The 18,051-nt window shown below is 39.3% G+C and overlaps 1 protein-coding gene across 2 annotated transcripts in view; it reads left to right on the plus strand.

The window, feature by feature from the left end:
- Window positions 1-18,051, plus strand: part of eml2 (EMAP like 2) — a 31,985-nt gene that overhangs the window by 5,791 nt on the left and 8,143 nt on the right. For both annotated transcript variants that reach the window (XM_086262302.1, XM_086262303.1), the window contains exons 2-7: window positions 5,545-5,772; window positions 6,242-6,359; window positions 6,721-6,822; window positions 15,423-15,451; window positions 16,781-16,910; window positions 17,409-17,558. In XM_086262302.1, coding sequence (XP_086118428.1) covers window positions 5,545-5,772; window positions 6,242-6,359; window positions 6,721-6,822; window positions 15,423-15,451; window positions 16,781-16,910; window positions 17,409-17,558 — 757 coding nt within the window. The remainder of the gene's footprint in view (window positions 1-5,544; window positions 5,773-6,241; window positions 6,360-6,720; window positions 6,823-15,422; window positions 15,452-16,780; window positions 16,911-17,408; window positions 17,559-18,051) is intronic.

The following is an 18,051-nucleotide window of genomic DNA, read 5'->3' on the forward strand; positions in this document are numbered from 1 at the left end:
GTTTTTCTTCCATCTGTTTTTCTTTTTACTCCATTCCCTCTGATTTCTTCTTTGTTACTTTCTCTTTTCCATCCATCCTTTTCTTTTGTCTACTACCTTTTTCCATCTGTCGGCATGTTTCTGTTCCCTGATAGCAGCCATGTCTGTATTATCCTCACGTCAGCTTTGCTTAAAGTACAGTGCTGTGCTGGGATGGAGATGGAAGTTAGCTCGTATTGTGTGTGTAATGCTTACTGAATGTCAAATAGATCCGGGCTTAGGTTTATATGACAGCAAGAGAATACCACTGAGGTGTGTGTGTGTGCGTGTGTGTGTGTGTGATGATTCAAGGGCAAATTGAAAAGTAGCCGGTGCTGCAGCGCTCTTTAAACAGGTGTCCTGTCAGTAGATGAGATAAAATCAGCAGAGGTGAACTCTGCTGATCTCTCTTTGTTTACAGTTTCCTGTGCCACCATATGCCTCCTTGATTACTTTGTCTCTTAAGTAACATTTAACAAGTCTAGTGCAAACTCTGCAACTCATCAGGCAGCAACACAAACGCACCTCAAGGGGAATAAAGTTAGATCTGTACACATCATATAGGTGCACAGTATCGACTCTTACAAATGTGTATTCTCATATTAAACGTGGACAAAGTTTCAAATAAAATCAGTGTACAGTAGGGGCAGAGGCTGTCTTGTTTGCGAGGCGCAATCAGTCAGAAAAGGTTGGGTTAAAGCAGTGGTTTCAGGCAAAGCTTAAACTGGAGGTTTACACTGTATTATGGGATAAATATGGATTATTTTAAGTTGCCAATCATGCATTTTCCAATAAAATCTGAAGCTGGAAACAAGTGTAATATGTTTCCTTTCATGACCATATGACCAAAACCAGTGGATTTTGTTTTTCATCACAATATTCACCATGTTGGTACCTTGGTTACCACTGTTCCTTAGAGCCAGAAGGTCCTGGGTTCAAATCCAGTTGACCAGTCCAGGGTGTACCCCGCCTCTCCTGTGACAGCTGGGAAGGCTCCAGCCAGAACTGGATAAATGGAAGAAAGTGGATGGATGGTCACAAAGCTGATGTTAGCAGCTTTATGACCAGTGTTAGCAGCACAGCACACAGTGCAATTATGAAAACAACAAATAAACCTACAGCAGTTTGTGTCTTTTAATATTAAATGCTTTTTACAAGTTTCGTATAAACACTTTTACGAGATGCTCGCATGAATGGCTGCCATGTATGTCAACATAATAAGGTTAGCACATTAGCATCAGATTACACGACTGAAGCTCAGCTCAATCTGTTGCCAGCTGATAAAGCTCTGACATGAAGAGGCTTGTGTGAGCGGTGCTAAAATAGCCCCTGTAAAGGAGATGAAATCCTCTGATTTAGGGACCTGAATTTAAGTTACAAATATTCATACCCTTAATATGATCCAAAATCAAACTAGGAAAGTATTTTATATTCTAAGGAGTTCATGTTGTAGCTGTCTGAGTATTGGACGATTGCAGACAAAGCCCTGTTAAGGCAAAACTGTTCATTCTAGGTTCTTTCATTTAGTCTCTGCAGCGGTCTCTCCTGCCTTCCACCTCATTCTGTTTGTCTCCTCAATTAAGTGCACTCAGTAGTTGCAGTAGTTTAGATAAACGTGATTACTGCAGTAGTCAGATAAAAATGAATCATTCTTCTCCCACCTCTTCATCCTTTCTCGGTTAGTTCAACTCGTGATCTCCTCCCACCTACATTCTGGCTTCTCCCTCTCAGCTGACAACTATTCCTAGTTTTGTGTCTCCATTTTCAGCTTGTTTTAATTATTTGTACTCATTCCTTTTAAAAAGAACAACAAACAAAAAAAACATTATTTGGGGGAAAAGTCAGCAAACATTGTAAACAGTTTCTATCGGGGCTGAGTGGCAACTCTGTACATGCAGTAATTATGTCCTGGTGACACTGAAATGACATTATTTAATTTATACAATGTGTCAATATAACTGCATTTTAAGCCAGCGGGAGAGTTTCTTGCTTCTTTCTTGTAGATGGACTTTTGTAAGTATCGTGAGTTATAGTAACTGTGATGGTTCTTTTACTTTGCCTGTTTATTTTTGAGTTGTCAAAACCAACATTTAGGTCATTATGATGACTAGCTGTGTTAAACAGGGAGACCCAAACTGCTTTTTCATTGAAGAAGAGAAACAATGATGGAGGCCTGAGACAATCTTACCTTAGATGCTGGTCTGCGTAGGTCAACTCTGCCATGCAAATCTCCCCTGAACTTCATGTTTGTATGTAAATCTGAAGCTTAATTTCCTCATGGCTTCTTCCTGTGTCATTTGACTATGAAATGTAATACAGTAAGGGTAACAGTACTGCCTGTGTCTCAGTTTACAATGCTGAGCATTGTGTTGCCTTGTGCTGAAGCAGTGTAAAGTATAAAATCCCTTTTTGAAGAGTGGCGCTCTTTTACTGCAAGTTTATAAATAAACATTTTTGCACAAATGCTGCGATCACATGATGACTTAAAAATAACACGGATCAGGGAGGAAGTTTGTGGTAGATCATCTCATTTTTTTCCATTTATGATATTTCTGGGTTATATGAACATGTCATGGTCTTTTTTCTGCATATGCATCTTTAATGCAGCCTGGTTGTTTTTGTTGTTGTTTTATGGTGATATTTGAATTATTTGTAAATAAACGATAGCTTCAGCTGTCTTTTCCACACTACTACCACTGTGTAAAGTTGGAGCAATACCTGATGTTTACAAATATTGCTTGTTTTGTTTGTGATCTCACTGTTTGTTCCAGTGAAGTAGAAAAATCTTTATTATACCTATTAACATTCATTTAAACCCTTTTCAGTCTTTCAGCAACCAGTTAATGAAACTAGATCTCAAAGATAAAAGATAATTATCATCTTACACTCACACATTGCTTTGTTGGGTACACCTCATCTATTCAGCCTGTCCATTTGACAGGCTGAAGCAGGACCTCCTTCTTTTTCCATACTTATAAGATTTTGAAAGCATTAACATATGAATGGAAATATGTATTTTTGATCTGGAGATGGTGGCCGTGAGATCAGAATTCAGACCTCATGAACAGTTGTGATGATGTGTCCAACTGAAAACTTGTCTTTCACTTTATCAGGTTGTAATCGGATAATGTGGGTCACAGATTTAAATAATCCACACCGGGCAGTTTACCTTTGATAAGCTCGCCAGCCCACGATGATGTCATCACGGTGGGGGGAAAGATGATGTGCGATTAGGCTGAAAAGAGTTGGAGAGGACCGGAGGTAGTCAGCTTGGTGGATGTGTGTGGGTTGAGGTCAACAGGAGCTTATATGAATTCCTGTACGTGTATTTATTAGCAAAAAGTATTGCTTTAAAAAATGCATGTTTTTACTAATACATACATTTACTGAAATACTCATTTTGAAATATCACGTTTCACACTGAACCAGTTAGTCACTATACCAGGCTGTTTGTACTGTAAATGATTTGGGAAACAAAAGTGTTATACAGCATATCCAAACCAAAAAGACTGAGTAACAAATTTACAGTCATGTTGAATTCATGTTTTCATCGCTCACATCCGTGTTTGTTTCAGCCAGCAGTCGTTTTCCTCTGATTACTGCCCTCTGCAGTTGTCAGCAGTGGTTGCATAAACAAAAAAGGCACAAATGCTGCAAACAAATGCACAGACTGCACAAACATGTCGGGTCTGCCAATCAAAAGATTTTTCCACACAGCAAGCTGTGGTTGATAAAAATCCTCAGGGTACCTTTAAGTTTAAAGGATAGTCTCCAAGAACGCTGTTAAGTCACTGTCTTACAGTAATGTATTAATAAAAAGTCTGTGCCTGTGGTGGCATTTCTGGAAAAATAAATGCAGTTTAATTTACTGTCCTCATGCTGCAGCTCCACAGATAATGTAATATGTTTATCTGCGCTGAGAACTTGCCAATATTATTCATGGAAAAAATGCATCTACGAAGAGGAAACGAGGAGCTAGTTTGTTTTTCTGCTTCCAGATTTCTCTGACCTGCAGTGTGAAACCCCATTTTCTAAATGTTCTAATATATTAGAACTTAAATATTCATAATTTCCTCTTTAATACACAAAAACATAATAAAAAAGCTTAGTTTCTCTGTCTTATCCCTCTTTGTTTTTTTCCTCCCCGTCTGCATGTCCTTGATTGGTTTTCCTTCCTGCTGTTATTCTTCTTCTGTCATTTACACTCATTCTCAGTCTAAATTATTGAAAATGGTCACAATACCTTTAAGCTCTTGTCCCCACCTAGAAATTTAACACCACTGATTTACAAAGCAGCAGCCACAGCAGTGGATATCCATAACACCGAAACAGATGCTTGCTTTTAAAGAATAACCCCAAGAGTTCCCGTATATAGCTGCGGTCATTAGTTTACATGCGCTTATCATGGGTATGAATGTCATGGTAATCCTGGGCTTTTAATGATTTCTTTGAACTCTTCTTTTTCCGGCATGGAACGATTGTACGACACACATCTTTAATGACTTTGAAAATTAGGTGCACATGTTGGGATTTATTTTTGATTTTCTGTTATCCACACAGGATCAAAAGTCCACCTCCAGGCTGCGTGCACTCACTAATGAGTAGTACTGAAGGTTCTATAGTGTCCTGTAACTTACCAAGGCCTATTAATGTCTCATTAATGGTCATAATTGACTACAGTTGGTAGTTTCTCTTTGTCAACATAAAAAAGATTTGTTTGACAGCACTCACTGAATTCACTAATCCTCTGAAAGCTGGGAAAGCCCCCCTCCCTGAGCCTGGTTCTGCCTGAGGTGTCTTCCTGTTAAAAGGGATTTTTTTCCTTCCCACTGTCTCCAAGGGCTTGCTCAAAGGTTGTCATTTGATTGTTGGTCTTTACCTTACAATATACAGTGCGTTGAGACCAATCCGCTATATAAATAAAACTTAATTGAATTGGAAATCAGTATTTTCTGAAGGTCTAACGTGAGCTTTGAAGCACCATAGACTGGGAAAGTGCTGACCAAGAAAGAAGCTCCTGCTCCAAAATTAATACTTTTAAGCTCAACTGAGTTTGTGGACTAAAAGCGGGGTCCATTCAAGAAACCAATCACTTTAAGTGAACTATAACAATTCTGCCAAGAAGATTGGTCAAATGTGCAGCCAGAATTATGCCAGCAGCTTGTTGATGGCTACCAAAGGGGTTTGGTTGAGGTGCAACTTGCTAAGGGACATTTAAGCAAATATTAGTGGGTGTTTGAAGGTGTATGTATACTTTTGAACCTGTGTGGATTAGAGAAAATCCAAAAGAAATTAAAAAATGTGCACCTCAAGTTCTGAAAACTCATTGTGATATTTGTTTGTTTGTTTGTTTTGTAAACATTTTTAGGTTCTTTTTTATTTAAGTTTTTTATTAAGTATTCTTTTCTCACAATCCCATATGCAGCTGCATGTGACTCCTTTATCTCTATGGTTTAACTCTTAAAATCTACATTATAACCCCTAGAATTCATTAAAACTAAAATGTTAAACACTTAAACTCTCCAGATGACACTGTGTCGGCGAGCAGTAACATGGACATGGAGGACCGGGTGTCTCACTTGGAGCAGAGGCTGCAGTTGCAAGAGGACGAGATCCAGCTGCTGAAGGCGGCTCTGGCTGATGCCCTGCGCCGGCTCGGCTATTGTGAGGAGCAGAGCCAAGGGAAGCAACCAGCAGGCGTTCATGCTGGGAGGAGATCTCTGGCCACTACAGCTGCGGCACCACCTACCAAGGGTAGGTAACATCAGTGCTTCTGTAAAGCTGAAATATGTTGCTGCTTTTCATATTCCAAGATAAATGTCATTGCTCTCCAATCAGGTGGTTTCAGATCCCAACTATATCTGTGCTGCAGTTCTTAACTTTTACTATGTTAGTATTTAGAAATGATATAAATACCTTAAATTGACTTAATCCTGCTACTGCTAAACTATTCACAAAAAATACATGCTGATATAAAATCATACTTTCTTTTAATTTATGTTTGTCACAAGTCAGAATGGCCAGCCACCGCTAAAATGAAAGCTTTGTGTTGTCAGTTGAACAAGCTGAGCATGCAAATCACATTTGCTTATATGCCAAATATAGAAATCTTCTGTTTCCCTTGATGACATTGATCTGGAAGTGGTAAATTAAAAGTTTAACTGGGGTCTGGAACTGGGAAGCTGTACGCACTTTGTGCTCATGGCATTTTCTTTTCTTTCAGTGCGACAGCTCCTGCAGGCTCTTCCCTCCCGACCTCTGAGTAATGGCTACATTCAACAGAAACGTCTCCTTTCTTCGCCTTCATCTCCAAAGAAAGAGGTGCTACAGTCTATAAAGAGGTAGGATTAAGAATGGAAAGCAAAGATGCTGAACACAACATAACAAGACTTTTCATTTTTCGTTTGCAAGGGTGTCCTATTTTTTAATCCCCTATTCACGTTAATAAAAATGGAACTGCAATTTGATGTATTCTTTAATTGACAGTTAAAGTTAATTTACTTTTATGTAAAATAGCATCATCAAGTACACTTTACTTTCTCTTGTTTGATACTTTAAGTTTAATTGAATAGGCATTAACTTAGCAATCAACTGTTGTTTTTAATCCTCTTTTAACCCAATTGTAACTTCATGTAAAAAATGGTAATGTTACAGTTTGTTCATCAAAACATCAAGAGTTCTCCCTCCTCTTCCCTTCTTCAGAAAGAGTATGTCCACAGAACGTCTCACCCTGGTGAGGAGAGAGATGGGGGCGGAGAGTCGGAGTCGAACAACATCCTCCAGCAGCTCCTCTGGTGGCAAAAGGTAACAGCCTTTATCTGAGAGCTGGTGTGAAAACATAGACGTTTAATGCAAAATCTATGGACAACTCTTAATGTTTGGGACACTAAAGTACTGACCACAGAGTAAACCCTGTTGTTTGTCAGATAATGCAATAAAAGTGCTCCAAAAGGCAACAACACACAAATATTTTAGAGCGAGTCAAAGTGGTGAAGCTGAAATCCAGCAGAGAGCCAAAAGCCTTCCTGCTTCCCACAGGTTTATCAAAAATATCCCTAATAATGCATAACTTAAAGCCTTAATGCTTACATGGGTGAGTTATAAGAAAGGTTCTACCTCTACATTTGTCCTTTAGGGGAAATCTACCAAAATAATGCTGCACATGTTCTGCTCATACATGCCACCCCTTCAGATTTTTCCGGGGGAATCCTGAATTTCAGTGCCCCTCCCGAAAATCTCCCGGAGCCACCATTCTCCCGAATTTCTCCTGTTTTTCCACCTGGACAACAAAATTGAAAAACCATATCACAGCCAATTCCAGTTTCCAACAATGGCGGCAGCTACTTAGTTTTATTACTCTTTCTGGATCGCAAAATAAACTTTTAGCACATTTTGAGGAGGAAATGTAGCAGTGTGAACTTCAAATATCTGAGCCGGCGAGAACAGCAAACTCCCGGCACATCGTTTTCAAACCCCCGCGGTCTTTCGCTACTCAGGTTAAACATGATATATACATCACTTAGATAACCTAAAAATGATATTGTTTGACTTTTTTCAAGGTTTTATTTGTTCCTCAGTAAAACGGTTTGGCTGAGATTAAAGTTATTACATTAGATTAAATACAACTTTATTAATCCCTCGGGGGGGGGGGGGGGGGGGGGTTCCTCCAGGGGTTTTCGCACAGCTGAATAAACGTCAAACAGAAAACAGAAGTGTGAGATGGTCCCAAATTTGCGCCAGCGTCCGGTTATATCTGGATAGCAAGGAGCAGACGGCAGAGTTTCACTCCACCGAGAGAGCCCGTGACGTAATTCTGAAGGCTAGACCGTCACAGTCACTCACTTCCGGCCTACCTGGCTTTTAGAGGACCTGGCCCACTTAAGCCACGGAGGGGTCCTCACGTGGATGCAGCCTCTGAATTTGGAAAGCCACGGCTGGGGACAGTAATAACGGTGACATTTAACTTTAAATAAATAGTGTTAAATAAATAAATACTGTAGAATGCCAGTTTTTTTTGTATATGTATAACCTACACTCCCCTTTTTGAATGCCTCCATAATTCTGAGGTCTTAAGATTGGCAAGTATGGTTCTGCTGTGAGGCTGAGCCTTGCAGTGGAAAAACAGTCATTATAAGTCATTAGGTTTGGGCGTTACAGCATGGGAGTCTGTCTCAAGTGGTCATTTTAGGGATTGCAGTTTTCACCACATCCAAGCAGGCTTCATTTTTCATCCCTGGAGATTGCTGCTCGACTGCGTTGCCATGACAACCAGTCTGAAAACTTTTTTTCTAACAAACTGTGGGTCAGAAGGACTGTGATGAAGTTCAGTGGGTTAGTCGTAATGAGCTGTCTTATCGCTGCACTGTCTTCTGTCTGTAGGCAGACTCAAGTGGCAGTAATTGAACCAGTCTGGCAGTCTGTCCCAGTCAGATGCTGGAAAAACGGTGAAGAACGAGTAAAATAATAAGCAACCTGACCCTTTACAATGTATGTGGAGATACTCTCCTCCATTGTCATCCCGGAAAAATGCAAAAAAATTGTTATTATAAAGAAAGCAGTGTCAGTGTAAATTTAAGTCCTAATATAGTATCTAGAGAAGATCATAGTATTTTAGGTATAACAGTAGGTTCAGTGTCGTTGGCGTTCCTCCGGACAGGCTGGAGGAGGCCATGGAGCTTCTCTGCTTAGGCTGCTGCCCCCGCGACCCGGCTCCTGATAGGCGGAAGAAGATGGATGGATAAATGGATGGATTTTTCATCATACATCAGTTCAGTCTTTGGTTTTACTCGTGTTGTTTTAAATCATCCTCTCAGAGGTGTTGATACCATCTAAAACTGGGAAACAATAAAAATGTTGCTCTTTAATAGGATTATTTTTTTTGACAAGGGCATAGTTACATTTTTGAAAAGGCAATTTAAAAGAGAGAGCACAATTTTGGGGGGAATTTCAAGGCACCGGTGTTTGTTTGTTGATTTTTTTATGTATAATGACCACAGTGATCACCACTGACAAAACTGCAGAAAGTGCATAAAATGGGCCACATACAAACTACTTTAATCTTAGGTGGGTCAGACCAATGAAACTCTGCTTCCTGTCGGCTCAAGGAAGTTTTTTACACATTTAATCGCTGCGATATCTTAATATAAGAAAAAGAAGATGCATTTCAGCAGTGCGTGTCAGTTTTTTTTACATGATAAAGAAATGCTGCTGTGGTAAATTAAAGAAATCTGTCAGCAGAACTCTCTGGTTCAAATTGGAAGAAACTGTAAAAGTAAAGTAAAACTTTACTTCACTGACTGTCCTTAATTGGAATTTTACTGCTGTGTAACCATGGTTTAAAAAAAACCCCACAAAACAAAACAAAAACAAAAACCCAGAAATGTCTAAATAAACATTTTCCAAAGCATCCAGTGGACTCGATTATAGTCTTTGGCGGCCTGATTCTGATCCTTATCTCTACTCTGCTCTACTCTGCTCTACTCTACTCTACTCTACTCTACTCTACTCTACTCTGCTGTCTCCTTTACTCCTTTCATTCAAGTATCATGTTTAACAGTTCTTGGTAAAAGGGAGGTGTGGTAGTTGTGCAGAAAGGGGCGTGCCTGTACAGTAAGGAAGTGGATTCTGATTGGATGATATGACCTGATTTCTCTCCTCTCCTCTACTGTCTCCTTTACTCCTTTCATTCTGCTGATGTATCATGTTTCTAACAGTTCTTGGTAAAAGGGAGGCGTGGTAGTTGTGCAGAAAGGGGTGTGCCTGGACAATAAGGAAGTGCATTCTGATTGGATAATATGACCTTTCAGGCTGAGCTAAAAGTTTGCAGAGTGAAGGAGGAAGTCCGTGTGTTGGTGTGGCTTTGGACAGGAGAAGAATCGCTCTGACTGCTCACCAGTGTTGACGTTTAGTGTAACGGAAACCTTGCAGACATGAAGAAATCACCCAGGTAATTTGCTGCTTTACAATGAGTAGTCAATGATTGACTAGAATTGAGTAGAAGCAGACTTTAAGCAGAGATGGTATATTTGGGAATCATTTGAAAGGCAAAGACATGCTAATTACGACCTAAGTTGTTTGCATGTCATAAAGGAAACTGTGTAGCTTTAAACCTTGGATGGCTGGTTGGTATCTCCATTATGGAAAATGAATACACAGCTTTTATAAAGAGAGGTACTTGTTTTTGTTACAACTAGTCCCTCAGCTGCAGTTTAAATGAAAAGAAAATTAAATACAGTTTTTATTGGTAGGTAAATGCATTCAGGCTTTACCCTCTGAAATGCTTGGTTGTTTTCACTCCAAACAAAGTCAGCAGTCAGTGCTTAGGTTCGAAGACATTCAGGGGAAGTGGTGCTGCTTTTTGAAACCGTTGTCACGCAAACCATTAGATGCAGTCGGGTTCTCTGTCTGCAGGGCTGTGGGGAGGGGCAGCTGCATGGTTACATGAATAAAACAACAAAGCTTGATGAGTTCATCGACCATGAGCCTAATGGCAAGGGGCAGGTCTTATGAAAAAATGCTAAACTGTGTGATACTTTGAGTTTTAAATGTTTGGTTCAAACAAATATGAATAAGGTGAGTTACAAATGCTTATTTATTTAGCTAACATTCACATAACAACCGCATTCAAAGTAAAAACCATCTATCTGGCTGTTGTGAAAATATTTATTTTCCTGAAGTGTATTTCTTTATTACAAACTCATTACATTATGCAAATGCTAAACCATTTTAGGCGTAAGCTGCTGTTTTGGCTGCTAATGAACATTTCTGCCTGGTTATGAAACGCACACAGACAGATGGGACTCAGTGAATGTGATGTGACATCGGACCAGTCGCTCTGTACTCAGCAGATCTGTCGGCTAACTCATTATTCTGTTAAACCTGACTGACTCTGACAGCAGATCAGACAGAGCTCCTGCTTTACTGGACACCCTGAACTTCAACAAGAATATTACACATGTTCAGGTTTTACAAAGTACCCATCATCATCTGCTCTACTTTAATTTGCTACTGAGCTTGGTGCACTTTTATATACTAATTAATTTTCAAGTTTTCCAAATTAATTCATTGATTTCCGAAACAAGTTAAAAGTAGCTAATTGAGCATCAATTCAAAATGCTACTAAGACTTTTGTTTTGTAATCCTCTGTAGCATTATGACCAGAGATGGGAAGCTGTGGGACTGATGTTACCATTATCAATTCTGCACAGCTTGCAGAAACATTGATAACATTGATTGAACATCCTGCTCTACATGCAGCAAACATACTGAGCATGTGTCTGATTGGAGAGGACTATTTTGCACCACATTGAACCAGTTTAACATCAATGTGTCTGTCTTTATTTTCATATAATAAGTCATTTCAAAGTTAGGGTAGCACGAGTATTGTACAGGGTTTGCATACACTACGGAAAAGGAAAAGATTCATATCACGTTCAGTCTGTCATCTCCTTTTTGTGTTTGTATCACTTGGATCTAGAATGCATTACATGGAAAAACTGTGCCTTCCTTCTTGCTTTTTGAGGTTTATAATTTTACAGGAAATCTGAAGTTGGTTAGATGAAACTCTAATGATTGTTAGAATCAGAATAAAGCATAACATTGGATTAAAAATGCAGATTTTTCTTATTTTTCTTCCTCCCCTTTTGCTATCTGGACACTGTCTGATGCCTCATAAGTGTCAGAGTTGATTAGTTTATGACTAAAACAAAATACACTAATGTATTTTGCGCACAAGTGAAAATATGAAGAAAGTCAACTATGTTCATGTCTATTGTTATAGCTGCTGCAGTACTTAAGTCCTAATTGAGCAGGAAATGGATGCATGCACTCTTGACCGCTCCCACCACTCCCACCACAGTTCAGGGGGATGAGTCCCATTACTCGGACCACAACATCTTCTGCCTCCCTGTGTGCATCACTCTAATCTCCCAGATGGATGGAACTAGTACTTAAGAGTTCCTATAAGAAAGAGAGAAGGTGTCTCTTGTAAACAGCAAAAAATGATAACCAAACAAATGCTCTTTGCAAGTTTGATCTGCAGGAGTAAAAATATCCGTTTATTATTTCAAACCACTAAGTTTAGGATAAAATATCCTAAACTTAGACTTAAAAACTTAAAATATCCTGATTTTGTTGCTTGCAAAAAGTGGTTAAAGTTCAATATATTCAAAGTGACAAGTGGCCCAGCACAAAAATGTCGGTCCTTTTAATCTTTCTGCAGATGCACCGGTGCTCATTAGTGCCCTCTGGTTCTTACAAGAACCCTTTGTGTTTTCAGAGAGCCCACAGAAAAGGCCAACTACACCCTCGGTGCTGCATGTTAATGAGAGGTCTGTTTGTGCGTTCCCTCTGCCTGGAAACCCGGTGACTAGTGACGGCCGCTGCCGTTGGGTTGTAGAGGCAGAGTTATGAGCCCTGTCCGGCTGCCAGTTGCGCAGCATGGACCGCCATAATTACAGGTTCTGGATCAATTGTGTTCTGTTATTGGCCAGAGCCATGCCACGCCTCATCTTCCTGGCAGACCACACTTACACATGCACACAAACAGAAACACATGCTCGCAGTTCAAGGAACAAACAGGGCTTTATGTGGTTGCTTTAAAGAGCCGAAACCCCTCCTGGTCGCCTCTAACTGCCCAGAGACACAACAGACGCCACACAGGCCCTCGGATGACTCGTCTGTTTGCTCTGCTGTCCTTTAATCTTCTTCAAACACACACGCAGGCTCTCATCTCATTTTCCTGTTTTCTTTTTGCATAGGTCCCTTGTTCACATTGTAACGAACCTATAAAAGAAATCTCAAATCATTGTTTCAGTTGACCCGTAAGCTTAGAGAGCTATTGATATGTCTCAATACTGTCAAGATTTTATTTAGTAAACTCCCCATTAAACAAATATCAGGATACACACGGCACAGCCTGGGGTCTTTTCATGTTTGTATGCCGCAGTCTTTCCCACTCACTCAGTTTCTTTATGTGTTACTTTCATAATGCAGCCTTGGTAAAGTTTCTTTTTGTCAACTAGTCTGTTTTTTTTGTTGTTGTTTTTTAACCGACCCACCAGGTATGGAGGTTTCATGCTTTCAGGTTTTCCCTCTGTGGTGTTAACAATTCTTTTGAAAGCCTTCAGGGAGTTTCCTCATATTTGACATAAATGTTCAAAGAGGTAGTGATTAGAATATGTGGCAAAATGTCTCCTCACAAAACGCATATCACCAGGAACCAAAAGATAGCTTGTGTCCAAAATCATTCACCTAATGTGGAACTACTGGAAAAATGAAAAAGGTTGAAAAAGACACATTCCAGGTTTTTGTTTGTTTGTTTTTCTTAGTCATACTCCTCCTACAGATCCATGCATAACAGATCAAGGCTGGATAACTTAATAAGTACAGCAAATAAATGGATATTGTATTGAAATTATTAGTGAGTACTCAGGGTTTCAGACCAGCCATGTGTGGTTGGTGATGATCTTCAGTGCCTGCTTATTACATTCTTCCCTTATGAGCCTGAACAGATATTGGATTTAAATCTAAACTAACTTTGCTATAGTAAGATGTTGATTCTAGTTTGAGTGGTTTATCTTTGTTTATCTGTGAACCTGAGACAAATGTTCTGTGTCACTGCAGTTTTCCTCATAGTACTCTTCTGTATTATATGACTTGCTCTGTGGTTGTACAATAAATCTACATGAGAAGAAGTGTGTTCGCTGCTGTTATTTGTTTGCCTGTGTTTCCATAGAAATACTCAGAAAAGTCAAGCACGTCTTTCTTGATTCGCTTGTTGCTTTGCGAGGACCAAACATCCATTTCCCTCTTATCGTATCAAGCCTTACCTTTATTGCTGTTGCCATGGTGACATCCAGCTGTCAGCCGAGGCAGCGCTTCAACATCCCGATTGGTTGATAGCATCCAGACAGGTTAGGTTGATTTCTCAGCATGCGCTGAAATGCTTGGCAGGCAGTTCTGATTGGGTGACAGCAGATTCAGGGACATCTGCAGCTCTCGCTGATGTGGCAGGTTTTGATTGGCAGGTCTAATCACGGATCCTGGCAGAGTGGCTGACTCGCCGGTTGTCATTTTTACTTGTAAATGCATTTAGCTTGTCTGTGTGGCATCTTTTAATTCTGACCACTGCGATGCTTCTCTGTCACACTGTTTCACATCTGCCGTGTGTTTAACTGATAGGCGCTGACACTGTCTGCGAATACAAGTGGACTTCTGTTTGCTTTGTGTCTGCTGACTCGTCTTTACAAACCTGTTTACACAGCAGAACTAGCAAGTTGGAAAGTTTTAGGCATCAAAGATAATGTTAAAGAAATGTGTATCAACTTGCCCGGCCCGGGGCAAATACAAGCTACTTTGTTGTTTGCTTTATTTGTTTCGCCAAGTTGAGGATAAAAGAAATTCATCAAATTTTTATCAAACCAGCCTTTCAGTATCAGGTCTTCTGGTCCTCTGTGTATCCAGGCCTGTTACTTACTATTCCCAGGTGATAGTTTATATTCATATTCTAGGAATATAAGAAATGAACCTTTAAATCCTAATCAAACCTTTAAGACCAGTCGCTGTGTTTGATAACTGTGAACCACAACAAAGCCGCACGATTTATACCCCAATTCCTGTTTTGTTTTATGTTTTTTCTATGAATGTTCAAAGAAAATTAATCTGTTAGATATTCTTTGATATGTTTTTTGACACGGCATGAGTTTGACCAGACTACTGGTCAAAGCCATCCATCCTATGAATGACCTACCCGCAGAAATCTCTACAGCACCACTATTTCTTTTCTCAGGTGAAGACGTTATTTACATTAAAGTGTGCCATACTGCATCGTAGCTATAATCGTATGCACCAGATCTGATCTTTCCAGTTCCTGCCTCAACTGTCAGCTGGTTGTTGACATGTCTGGGCTAATTGAAAGCTCCTCAGGCCTCTGCTTATAGTCCTTGCCATCAGTGGTGCAGTTTCTAAAATAATCTAAGGAGTGTAAATAATCACTTTTCTCAAAGGTCATACTGGAAATGTTGCGTGTCAGGTATGACTCGTTTTGTTAAAAATATGCTTTTCACTTTGCACATTTTAGGTCTTATAGTATTTAGTGTGAATGTAATATTCAAACAGGATTTCTAAATAAATGGGTCTAAATCCTGTCTTCAGACTACATCATCTGATCCTCTGAAGGCGAAAAGTTGTGCACATCTTTGGACATGTGTGGTACACTCTGTGTGTGTCTGCCCTCTATTTTCAATTAACTGTGGGTAAGAGATGTAGCATGAGTAAATAATTTATAAAGACATAATATACCCACCTCTCAGCACTTTCGGAAAATGATTGTAACCTTCATGCTGTTTATCGTGTAATGTGCAAAATAATATTAATTGAACACCATTTTTCTTTTTGTGTTCCAGCAAATCCAAAGAATGCACTTTCAATGCAGGTAAAATAAAATTTTAATCCCACCATTGCTTTGCTTTTGTCTGTACTGTTCTGTGTGTGTGTGTGTGTGTGTGTGTGTGTGTGTGTGTGTGTGAGTGATAATTGCGTTAGCTGTTATGTCTCAGCCTCCAATTACTGTCACACTTTAATTTGCTGTAAAGGGGATGAGCAGCCTCTCATGTGTGAAACTCAATTAGCCTTCAGGAGTCCTCGAAGAACTCTTGAAGGATTCTTCTGACTGTCATTTCAAAGAAATGCATTTTCTCATTAGAGAGAGTGATGTCCCATTTTAATTATTTTAGAGGATGTTGGAAATGCAGAGGATCTCCCATTAAGATGAGTACGAGACTACTGGAGATTTTGAATACGTTGTAAAACAAAAGATCTGTAATTGCTGGAAAGTGTTTAAGCATGTGAAGCTGTTTGTCTGTTTATACATTTTCCCATTAATATATATTTAACAAGCAAAAATGTGACATCTTTTTAAGCACTGGTAAATTGTGAGGTGGTGTGCTGTTTTGCTATTTTACGTCGTTGTTTTTTTTTCTGTTGGACATTTATGCAAATTAGGTCAAATTAATTAAACTTATGCCTCATTGCATGCAAGACTTTATATGAAAAGATAATCGTCTACATGCAAGGAAGCAGCTATGAAAGTTTTATGCTGCGTTACTGTATCCTTGTTACATTTTATACCAGCAAATTGCTTTTTATTCAATTAAAAAAAAAAAAAGGTATAAACTTTATATTACATGGATTTAAAGTCTTTTTGAAAAACTTCAGCAACTCTTACATACAACAAATTTTCCAGTTTTAGTCCTGTCTGTATTCTGAAAGGATTTTTTGTGAGAGGCTGTTAACAATATTTCCTCATTTCCATTTTGAAGTCTTAATGTGCCACCAAAGAGACATGATAATTATGAAGCTGGCTTTATTCAGTGTTTAATTTTCTCTTCTGAAGCATGCAAAGTAGCACAAATTTAGAGAGAGATGGCCTCGTATGCATATTTAATCACAAAGTGTCTGAAAATTTATACCAAGCACCAAAGAAGGAAAAATTATTCTGATGTCAGGTGTTGAGTTGGGAGGTTTCTAGACTTCCTGCTGCGTCCGCTGTCTTCAAATTGGCATTACTGGGGTGAAACTTAAAGAAGTATTTCAATCAATTATGTTCTTACTGACACAAAATCATTTTGGTTATAAAGTTAGTAAAAAATGCTGTCAAAGCTAGAGAGGGTGATGGTACAGAGGTCAAAACTAGTGTTACTTTGTCCTTCTCTCTTTCTTTAACTGGTGATCTTGCTTTTCCTCCCTCCCTCTTTAACTGCAGAGGACAGCTACGTGAGGATGTTCCTCCGTGGCCGTCCCGTCACCATGCACGTCCCAGACCAGCAGAAGGGGACTTACAGCCTTGACCAGAAGGTGGCGCTGCCTGACCATAAGCTCAAACTGCAGTGGGTGTATCCTTGATCCAGACAGAGAGAAATTAAGAAGTACACGAACAGTTTATTTAAAGATTCGGATGGTTTAGATATTTAAAATATCTGATTAATAGACTCAGGCTAGCGTTACTTTATTTTTAGGTTTATTTAGATTTATTCTGCTGTGATTCATACAACATGCAACTGTCTGTGGCTCACCAATCAACCTGTTAGACCATATAAACGTAATGGACGTGACCTCCGGTGTGGGAGTACATTTTTCTAATATAACTAATAACTAATGATCATATCTTCTGTTTTCACAGCTGTTCTGACACATATTTGTCTGTAAGATAAATAATAGGGGTGAAAGCACAAACTGTATCTCTGAAAACCAAGAAATTACAAAAAATAAGATTTGGTGTTTCTAAGTTATCTTAGTAAGAAGCATCAACAAAATATATAAAATAAAATTGCTGAATATTCTGGTAATCCTGTCCAGCATCAGCCATCTTCCTTAATCTAACCGTGGTCCAGTTATGGCTACCGTGGTCGTGACTGCCGCTCCAACCTGTACCTGCTTCCCACGGGAGAGATTGTCTACTTTAATGCTTCAGTGGTGGTGCTGTACAACACAGAGGAGCAGCAGCAGAGACACTACCTGGGCCACAACGATGACGTCAAATGGTGAGAAAACAGCAGGCTGATGAGAGCAGCCATTAAAGTGTTTTAATCTTTACAGAGACTGTGCATTTTCCTGCATCATCTCTGCTTTCCTCATTTACTCTAAGTCTTGTAAACAGATCCCGTTTGATCAAAAGCTGTGTTTAACTAACACACCGTGATATAGATGGTTTTGTTTAAACAGACTCACTTGATGTTATGTCTTTTCATACAGAAGAACTAACATAACAATCATCATTCAAATGAATAAAAACTAGAGGAAACCTCTTTAAACAGTAAAAATGAAGCTAAAATGAGCAAATCTCCTCCCAAAAGAAATTAAAATGAAAAGAAAATGTAAAAAAGCAAAACTCTATTCGACCCCACACGTGAGACAAAGAGAGAAACGAGCTGCTCAGAAGTTGTTTTTGTTTTTGCGTAACACGTCATCGACAGCTTCTGTGTTTACCATCAGTGAAATTTGTGCTGTACTTAATGAGCACCAGTTGACATCCTG

The sequence above is a fragment of the Aulonocara sp. 'chitande type north' Nkhata Bay genome, linkage group LG14 (genome assembly GCF_057382095.1).
Source record: "Aulonocara sp. 'chitande type north' Nkhata Bay isolate Kocher_YH1m ecotype deep benthic linkage group LG14, A_spYH_male_GT1.1, whole genome shotgun sequence".
Lineage (NCBI taxonomy): Eukaryota > Metazoa > Chordata > Actinopteri > Cichliformes > Cichlidae > Aulonocara > Aulonocara sp. 'chitande type north' Nkhata Bay.